A 10,589-nucleotide genomic window follows, 5' to 3' on the forward strand; every position below is an offset into this window, starting at 1 on the left:
TATAATAAAATATATTAAAAAAAAAAAAAAGAATAAGATAGGTGGATATCTGGGAGAAGTGTTTCAGGCAGAGGGAGTAGGTACTAAGGCCTTAACGTGAGAAACTGATGGTTTTGAGAAAGGACCATGTTTGGACTAGAATAATCAAGGGGGGAAATACAAGAAAATGAGGTCAAAGAGTTCCTTTAGGACCTCTTAAGCCACTCTACTTGAAATGAGGGACCACTGGAGGTTTTGATGTGGCATGACTTTTTGAGAGAACCATTCTGGCTGCTATATTGAAAGAAGACTGGGGGGAGGGGACAGCAACACTGGATTACCAGGTGGCTTCAGTTCCCCAAGGAAAAGGTGATGGGTGTCTTGGACCTTCCTCTTTTATTTTAACTACTAGAGGCCCGGTGCAAAAAATTCATGCACGGGGGAGAGGGAGTTGTGGTGTGGGAGGGGGCACAGTTCCCCTCATTCCAGACTCCCTCTCTAATCCAGGACCTCTCTGGGGATGTCCGACTGCCGGTTTAGGCCTGATCCCAGGAATCGGGCCTAAACCAGCAATCAGACATCCCTCTCACAATCCAGAATAGCTGGCTCCTACCCACTTGCCAGCCTGCTTGCCTGATTGCCCCAAGTGCCCCTCCCTGCCAGTCTGGTCACCCTTAACTGTCCCTTTCCCCCACTAAACTGATTGCTCCTCACTGCCCTGACCAATTTGCATATTACCCTTTTATAAGTATAGATGTCTTTGCTATTCCTGCACATTACTACAGTCTGCAGCTCTGGCACCAGGTTGTCATCTCCTTTTCTCATGCTGACACAGGATTAGTTTTGAGTTCTGCTATAACATAGATAAGTATCTTCAGAACCCTTTATGAGCTTCCCTAGAACCAGTCCTTACTTCCATCACTTCTCTAATTCCAATGCTCCTCAATCTCATTGTTCCATTCTGCTTCCATCATAAAAGCTCTAACCCACTGAGATTTTGCTCCTCTGAGATTCAAATTTAAAGCTTCATTGAAGCTTTCCCTAAATAACCTTTTCATGTTAATTCTACCTTCACCTCATCTAAACATGCACTACTTTCTAATTCACAAACACCTATGTATTCTTTTGTATATGTTACATATTTTGTTTTTAATTTTATTTTGTATGTCCAATAAAATTCAACAGATGAATAACAAGTAATTCCCTTTATAACTAACATAAAAACAAAAAATTCTCAGAAAGTGTTCTTAATGACAATCCCCCCCATCCTATAATATTCCCATATATAATACTATATCAGGAGAAGAAAAAACTGAAGGCATCATGACAAGAAAAAAAAAGTTGCCTGATAAGTAGGGTATAATAGATGGTAACACTTTTAAAAAAGATTTAGATTACTGACAATTTTTAAAAATACATATATTTTTATTTATTTCAGAGAAGAAGAGAGAGGGAGGGAGAGAAAGAAACATTAATGATGAGAATCCTTAATTAGCTGCCTCCTACATGCTCCACACTGGGGATCAAGTTTGCAACCCAGGCATGTGCTCTGACCTGGAATCAAACTGTGACCTTCTTGTTCATAGGTTGATACTCCACCACTGAGCCACAACCTGCGGGAATTGACAATTTTCTGAGGGGTTCATGTGCAACTTGTTTAAGAATACAGCTTGGGCATCTTTTCATGTATACACACACATAACTACTGGTGTTATCTCATTCTTTTTAACCTATCTATCTATATAAAAGGCTAATATGCTAAGTATCCGACCATTTGATGGTCGCTATGATGCGTCCTGACCATCAGGGGGCAGATGCTCAATGCAGGAGCTGCTGCGATACACACTGGCCATTTACAGAGAAATGGCACCACAAATCTGGCGCCTACAAAGCAACACTCAGCTTCCCTCAAGTGGGTCAAGACCCCATCACCAACCTAAAGCAACACCCCACGAAATTGCAGCTGCCGCTGCTGAGGCCCCATGGTGCAAAATGTGGCCCACAGCCCAGTCCAGCCCAGAAATGGTGTCTGTGGGCACCAGGTAATGACATCATGTAGCAACGCCTGGCTTCCTATCCCTAGTAACTAGCCTTCTTAGAGTTTCTTCAGCCCAGGAACCTGACTTGCTTTATAGACAAGTATAAACATTTTACACTTTAACCAAATGTCTAGAAAGCATTTTCCCCTGCCTCATCTCATTTGATCCTCACAGGAGTCCTGGAGTAGGTAGATAGGAGATTCAGTGGAATCCTATTTTCTTTCCATTAGCCAGAAAGTGAATATTTATAAAGCTTAGAAACTTGACCCAACTGAAAAGAAGAAATGGTGACCCTAAAAATGACTTCAGGTTTTCTCACTGCACAGAATACAGTCAAACACTGTTGCAGTTAAATATTTTACACTCTGTTCTCCCTGTGTGAACTACAATAATAATCTGCTTTGTGTTGATATTTACTGTTTTGTTACTGACAATAACCTGAAAGAAAAGTTGGGGTGCTTCACTGGGCTGGGAAAAGTTTAGCTAAATCAGAAAGAGGTCTAATTAAGTAAATTTATCTATATATAAAGCTCTTGCTGGCACCAATCTGTCATTGTTGATCATTGTTGATCTTGAATTTGGCTGACATTTCTATTATAGAGAAAGGTGAATAGCGATATTAAAATATTTCTTCTAATTAATTTCCTTTCAATGTGCATAAATTCGTATACCAGGCCTCTAGTCCTATACAATAAAAGCCTAATATGTGGTATCCAGCTGTCTGTTCAACCAATCAAAGTGTAATATGCTAATGATATGCTAAAGCTGCTCAACTGCTCACTACATGCACTGACCACCAGGGGGTAGACGCTCTGACCAGTATTAGCTTGCTGCTGGGGTCTGGCTGATCTGGACTGAGTGAGATGGGCTGGATATGCTCTGGGGCCCTCCAATGGTCCTGCCCTGGCTGGCCAACCTCCTGTGTCCCTCCCCAGCCCCGATCCTGCACTGGTGGGGTCCCTTGACCTGGCTTGCACCCTCTCACAATCCGGGACCCCTTTGGAGATGTCAAAGAGCCAGTTTAGGCCCGATTCTGCAGGCCGAGGGACCCCACTGGTGCATGAATTCTTGCACTAGGCCTTTAGTATTTATATAAGATTCAATTATATTGATAAACTAAACCTAATTCAACTTACCCCTACTGATGGAAATTTAGATTTGCAAATTCTAAATATAATGATTAATATTGTACTAAATATTATACATATCTTAATATCTTAAGCAAATATTTATGTAGGGTAAGTACCTTTCAGGGTCAGATTATAAATACTTAAAATTTGCTTATTTTTACTATATAAAAAAGTATCACATAACATTAGTGGTTCAAAAAGTGAAGGAAGTGGACTTCTAAATTTATAATCTGGCATGATTAGAACCACTGTCTAGTCTTGGGCACTGCTGTAGGTTTAAATGTACTTTAAAATCCACTTTAGCCCAGCCAGCATGTGACATTAATTTCTGTGTCATCTTTACCAAGGAACAATAAACTGAGAAAATTTTTAAAAGACAAATTTTCTTTGTAATTTTACTAACCCAGCAATGCAAAAAAAAAAAAAAAAAAAAAAAGCGGGGGGGGGGGGGGGGGAGTCTATAATCCCAAATAAGGAATATTTTTACATTTATTTTCTAAATTTAAGGAGTTAATTTGTTAATACCTGTTTTCCCCAAAATAAGACAGTGTCTTATATTAATTTTTTCTCCCAAAGTTGGGCTAGGTCTTATTTTCAGGGGATGTCTTATCTTTCCATGCGCTAGGTCTTATTTTCGGAGGATGTCTTATTTTCGGGGAAACAAGGTAGATTGGTTCTAATGCAGTCAAGTTCTAATTTTTGTTGTTTTCATTCACTGTTTCCATACCTATCTTTACTAACTTTACCAGACCCTACCAAAAATGAGTAGCCTATTTGTCCTTAATAACTACATTTTTTTCTTTTGGTAAATCCTTACCCAAGGATATTTTTCCATTGATATTTAGAGAGAGTGGAGGGGCGGGGGGAGGTAGAGACAGAGAGAGGGAAACATCAATTGGTTGCCTTTTACATGCGCCCTGACCAGGGCCAGGGATCAAGCCTGCGATGGAGGTGTGTGCTCTTGACTTGAATCGAACCCAGGACTTTTCAGTCCCAGAGCCAATGCTCTATCCACAGATCCACACTAGCTAGGGCCTTAATAATTACATTTTAAAACACACTGATTAAATAGCCATATTCTATGAGAATAACTGTTGTGAATTACTGCTTTTGTAAACATGCAAACAAAGGAATCTATGCCATAAATACCATCATCATTTCAAGTGTTACTTGTTTTTGTAAAAAATCATTTGAAGCAATGTCAGAGATGGAATGTCTTTATTATAGGAGGGTAGATATTTCACCCTATACCTTTTCAAATGACCTAAACATTGTTACTTAGATATACCAATACTGGAACTCAATCCACATTGGTAAAAATGATAAACAGTAGACAAAAAAGAAAAATAGAGAAATAAAAGGAAAGAAAGCTGTTTTTCTTTAACTCGTTAACCTATACCCTCAAGTGCATTAGTAAATTCCTCAGTGCTCCCATAAACTTATACTTGTAATAATTCCCCAGAAGTCTGTCTCAGGGATATTTTAAAATAAAAACAAAATGATAAGGAAGTGAAGGTGATTTAACTTTAAGGCACTCTCAATCCCTAAAGATTATAGTAATTATCAATAAAAGTATGAAGGACGAGGGACAGGAGATTCCCAAAGACTGCCTTAACTGCTAGTTTAAACTAACTCCATTTAGTTACTTAACCTCTCTGTCACTTTCCTCTCTCATTTGTTAAAATGAGCATAATAATAGCACCTGCCTCACACAGTGAGGATTATATGTAAAACACTTATAATGGTACCTAGTACATATTAAGTATCTTTTAAGTGTTAAGCGTTTATTTTTAGAGATTGAGTTGAGATTACCGTGGTGCATTTATTGCTCTAAGACAGTGGTCGGCAAACTGAGGCTCTTTGGCCCCTTGAGTGTGGCTCTTCCACAAAATACCATATGCCGGCGGGCACGTACAGTGCGATTGAAACTTCATGGCCCATGCGTAGAAGTTGGTTTTCGGCTCTCAAAAGAAATTTCAATCGCTTTAGTGTTGATAATTGGCTCTGTTGACTAGTAATTACGAGTTTGCCGACCACTGCTCTAAGATAATGCAAACGTTTTTCCATAAGGAAGACAGTGACTTGTTTCTTAAGGAAAGGTGACATGAGAGCATTTGTAGCCAGCAACTTAAAATTAACTACTGTACTAACAGGTTTCATTCAAGACACTCCTTGAATTAGAAACCATCACACCAAAACATATGTCAAAGGTCTGACATTTTATCTCCTGGTTTAAATTCTCTACACCAGCTGTGTATCTTCTTATAGAGATGTAGTAAGCAAGTCACAGGTGGACTTAGAAAGCAATTTCCCTTTTAGAAACCTTTATAGTATTTAGATCAAGATGTTATGAGCAATTACGAATTTAATTTTACAATTCAAGTATATTATATTCAATAGAAAGGGCTTGTGCTTTGAAATTTTTTCTCTCTATTATAATCCTTGTTAATAATCAAGAAATCCTTATTAATCACCCCTTACGCCTGAGGGTATGAAGTGGGCTAATCAAATGCTATTTCATTTCCCTGCCTTTTTTTTTTTACTACCTATTCTTTTTTGGTGGAACCCCAGGACTTTCTTTCTATCATATAAAATACAGTTCTGAAACTCTAGCATCCTTTTAAGGCAATATCTCCCCCCATCTTGTGAGGAACTCAGAAACTCAGGAAACTGCCCACAGCACTCTGGAAGTCAATAAGAAGTCAAGACTATTCCTCATCTATTCAGGTTCAAAATTGAGTACATATTATTATGCTGCCTCATCTTAATATAATATCTATAAATCAATTCCATCAACTTCATTTTAATACTGAGAAATTTGCTTAAAAATGGTAAGATTCAGTGCAATTAAGATACGAAGTTATAGAAACAAGCATACAATGTTTGTAGCTTCCATTATATTCTATATGTTATTAGTAAATTAACTTCCAAATACAATTTGCAATTCAAATTGTTCCCTGCTTTTGTAATTCTATTCTATTGCTTTTGCCTGTGATCTCCATGGAGAGAGAACAGCATCTAAGATTATGTCATCCTCGTGGGTGATCTCATGTCTTAAACTATGGCTATAATCCAAAAGGTCTTTGGTTCCCTTCTATAATGAGTCTATCCTTCTACCTTAAACATTTCTTTTGCTGTTCCTAGTAGTGGCAGTTTGAGCTCTCTACTGATTTTTGTAAACCCTGGTTGATAATAGTTTTCTCTTTCATTTTTGCCAATTCATTCTACTCAATCTAAGCTTTAAAAAATTTAAGCTGTTTAGGTCACTGTAACACCAGTAACCATTATAACACTTTTAAGATCTCTTTTTTTGTTTTTTATATTCAACATCTTGGGATTACCCATTACAGTTAAATTTCCTCTTATTACTTAACTTTGAATATTTGTTGCATAGACGACAGAGGGCTTGATATCCAAGAAATCTAAGTATTTACACATCCCAGCAAAAACAGTTATTGCCATTTTCAATATCAATAGTCAGGGCAAAAATATTTCCACTGAGCCTTACCTCTTCATTTTTTTAAACGTTCAGTTTAATTTTAACTTATTAATGTAACTTGTCCTAGGATCTCTAATTCTCAAACTTTACCATATAAGCTTGCTCTCTAAATTCCCCATCTCAGTTTCCACAGCTCTGTGGCCTCTAAGAATAGGTTGGCTTTTTAACTTTTTTTTTTTTAAATATATTTTATTGATTTTGTACAGAGAGGAAGGGAGAGAGATAGTTAGAAACATCGATGAGAGAGAGTCATCGATCAGCTGCCTCCTGCACCCCCCCCACTGGGGATATGCCTGCAACCAAGGTACATGCCCTTGACCGGAATCGAACCCGGGACCCTTCAGTCCCCAAGCCGACGCTCTATCCATTGAGCCAAACCAGTCCCGGCTGGCTTTTTAACTTTTTATAACCTTTTCACACTCCTAGAATATTTATCTATATCCAAGAATGGGAAAATTTCATCTTATTTCTAACTTATGAAGACTTTCACTAATATTCTCTGAATAAAGGGATTTTTATTTTATTTAAAAAAAATATATATATATATATATTTAATATATTAATATATATATATTTAATATATTTTATTGATTTTTTTACAGAGAGGAAGGGAGAAAGATAGACTGCTAGAAACGTCGATGAGAGAGAAACATCGACCAGCTGCCTCTTGCACACCCCCTACCGGGGATGTGCCCGCAACCAAGGTACATGCCCTTGACCGGAATCGAACCTGGGACCTTTCAATCAGCAGACCAACGCTCTACCACTGAGCCAAACCGGTTTCAGCTTAAAATATATTTTATTGATTTTTTTACAGAGAGGAAAAGAGAGAGATAGAGAGCTAGAAACGTCGATGAGAGAGAAACATCGACCAGCTGCCTCTTGCACACCCCCTACCAGGGATGTGCCCGCAACCAATGTGCATGCCCTTGACCGGAATCGAACCTGGGACCTTTCAGTCCGCAGATCGACGCTCTACCACTGAGCCAAACCAGCTTCAGCGGATTTTTATTTTATTGAAGATACTATTAAGACAATAGCAGGGTCATGTAATAGCAACTGAATTTTAAAACCATACATATCCAAATCTGAGTTTTATCATAATTCAACTAATTTTCCTTAAGTTACATGCTCCACAAATAAATTTCCCTTTCCTAAGATTATTTTAAACTTTTGGAAAAATATCTATTTCTCTAACCACTTGAATTCCTTATAGTGTCAGAGCAAAAGATCATATAGTTGGAAGGAGCAGAGCTTACAGAACACCTGGTTTTATAAGTAAGGCAAAAAGAGGTCCAGAGGAGAAGGGTAGATGCTTGTAGTCATGCCTAGACTATTCTAAGACCAAGAATGGAATATTTTGCTAAATTAGTGACTGAGGTTACTCCTACTAAGACAAAGCACTTATAAAAGAGAACATTTGAAACTGTCAGAAGACCAAGATGATATAAGTGAAAGATATCACTTACCAACTGCACCTGACCCAAATGTATCATCATTGAATTGATCAATTTCTTCATCTTCCTCTCCCAGGCCTTGAAATGCATCCTCATCTTCATCCAGAGGACAATCCTCCAAAGACTAAAAAGAGAAAAGAGATTTAGCTATTCATGAAGTTCACAACAGCACTGTAAAGTGTTCTAAAAATGTTCATCTTACTTTCCCAATCAGTGTAATATCTTCATTATGACTTTTTGTAAAGATGCCATTTTTTCTACCCCTCAATTTCCCCAACATTGGAAAATTTCGGTATCTTCTTTTCTTTCAGTTTCTCTTTCCCATTCCTTATTTAACCTTTCCCTGCAAACATTCCATTTCTCTATCAGAAATCTAATAAGAGCATTTCCTCATGGTCTGCCAACTTCCTTTACATGACTAGTTAGAATAATAATGACAAATGAAATGAACCCTTTTGAGTTATAGTTCACTGTTCAACAAAATCTTCACCTTCCCCATATTCATGTAATCTTTTCAACTATTTTATTATTCTCTTTTAAAGCTTTCTCTTCATTTTTTATCTTTCCCCTTTTCTATTTCCTATTGGCCCAAACTCTGGTGATAAAACAGAAAGCTAAAATTTTCAACCACAATTAAGGAAATTCTCAAAAAGCTGTGATATGCAAGTTCAAGTTCTGACTCCACTCTTAAAAGTGATGTTAACTTGGGCAAATCATTTTTTAAAATTAATTAAGTACCTCTTGAGCACCTATTGTGACACAGGCTTTGTTAGGCTCAAGTCTCAGTCTCCTAAGAGATAATAGAGGAGCAATACCACCTACCTCAAAGTTATGAGGATTAAATGAGGAAGAGATTTAGTCAAACACTTCGGGTTGCTGAACAATGCTAGGTATCACCATAACAACTTAGGTAGGTTGCATTGTAAACATTTTCTCCTTACACTTTAGTTTTTAACTGATTTTCTAAGTTTTCTTTTCTTTTGGCAACTGCCTACCACTTATCACCTCCCTTATTTTCATAGTTAGTTTGGTTTTAAACAAATTTCCTATCAATTATCAAGTGTGTCCACAATTTTCAAAGACTCATAATCGGAAGGCAGGATTGTGTTACACCCTTCCTGGCTACCTCCAAAAGTTTAGACTGTTCCCAATGGGTACGGTTAAGCCAAAGGGCCATTTCACCCATCTTAAGCCCTCACACAAAGCTGGTATGCAATTGCTTCCACCTTTAAGGCAACATCCAGGGGCACTCCTCCCAAATCACAAAGATCTACTTTAACCAAATCACTGGTTTTTTAAATTGGAAAGACTTTTAGGGATTATGCAGACAAGCCCCTTTATTCTACAAACCTGGAGACTTTAGGGTCAGAGATTAGAAATCGCTCAAGGTCATACAGCGAATTAGTGACAAGCTCTGGACTCTCGTACTATTGCTACATCACCGGGACCGTCACCAAGCCCACGTCTCCCTCCACTCGCCCAAAAGGAACTTGTGCTGGTCACGCCCCCTCCCAACTCCCAGGCCTCTTCAGTAAAACAGGCTACGGACCCAGTCAAAGGGCAAGCCCAGGCCCCATTGACCCGGAGGTTTCCTGGGAGTATAGGTGGATGTAACTGGACGGAAGGTGGTTCCTGATCCAGGGCGGGAAACGTGTCTCTGGGATTTCCCAGGTGACTCTTCCTCCAGAAGAGCCACCGGATGGATGCAACGCCTTCCCTTGCGCGGCTCCTCCCGGGTTGGGGCTTGGCAGGTAGTCCGGTTAAGTAAGGCACTTAACGGGCCCTCCCCACCTCAAAACCGAGGCCAACTCTACCCAGCGACAAGTAAATAGGACAGTCCCGTCCCCCGAAGCCAGCTCACACAGCTCTAGGGTGAAACCCACGACCCCATGTGCGAGGCGCTCCTCTGAGTTCCCGGGGGTCCCACCGCCCAACGCCCCCACCCGTCCTCCGGAGCGCGGGACAGAAGCTCAGGGGATCAGAGAGGAAAAGGGGAACGCGAGGGAGGGAGGGGTCACTTCCGGTCGCCGCAGCTCACCTCGTAGCGGAACATTCTTGGGGAGGGGGAGGGAGCGGGGAGGGGGGAATGGGGAAAGGGAGGGAAAAAGAGTTGACTCCCCGGGCTCCTCCGCGCGCGCGGGTCCTCCACCGGCTCGCGACCCCCGGCCGCCGCCGTACGCCGGAGCGTGCGTGGGGACGTGCGCAGGCGCGCCTGAGGGAGGGCGGCCACTCCGCGCTGCACCCGGCGGCGGCGTCTGCGCGGGGACAGATTTGGCGTCCGGCTTCCTACACTCGGCGGCGGGAAGGAGGGCCCGTGGTGTGAGATTGCGCACGCGCAGCCGGCCGAGGGGGTGCTTCCCCGCCTTCCGACTGGCAGCTCCGCCCCTGTTTTCTCTGCGCCCGCCCAGCGCCCAGGTCAGAGTCACGAGTTTTCCGTCACTACTTGGGGCGGAGGAAACCCTTGTGATTGTCACAGGATATGGCT

General features: G+C 40.6%; 1 protein-coding gene across 6 annotated transcripts in view; it reads right to left on the bottom strand.

Annotated features, from left to right (window-relative positions):
• Window positions 1–10,381, bottom strand: part of PATL1 (PAT1 homolog 1, processing body mRNA decay factor) — a 34,451-nt gene extending 24,070 nt beyond the window's left edge. For 5 of the 6 annotated variants that reach the window (XR_006740799.1, XM_045577420.1, XM_045577421.1 and 2 more), the window contains exons 1-2: window positions 8,307–8,399; window positions 8,117–8,228 (exon numbers count right to left, since the gene is read on the bottom strand). Coding sequence is in view for 5 of the 6 variants with exons in the window: in XM_045577420.1 (XP_045433376.1) it covers window positions 8,117–8,228; window positions 8,307–8,384 (190 nt within the window). In the remaining variant the exon portion in view is untranslated. Of the gene's footprint in view, window positions 1–8,116; window positions 8,229–8,306; window positions 8,400–10,142 lie in introns of those variants that run through there. The other variant, XM_036426720.2, reaches the window with a different exon arrangement.
• Window positions 10,382–10,589: the final 208 nt, after the last annotated feature.

The sequence above is a fragment of the Pipistrellus kuhlii genome, unplaced genomic scaffold (genome assembly GCF_014108245.1).
Source record: "Pipistrellus kuhlii isolate mPipKuh1 unplaced genomic scaffold, mPipKuh1.p scaffold_m20_p_9, whole genome shotgun sequence".
NCBI lineage: Eukaryota > Metazoa > Chordata > Mammalia > Chiroptera > Vespertilionidae > Pipistrellus > Pipistrellus kuhlii.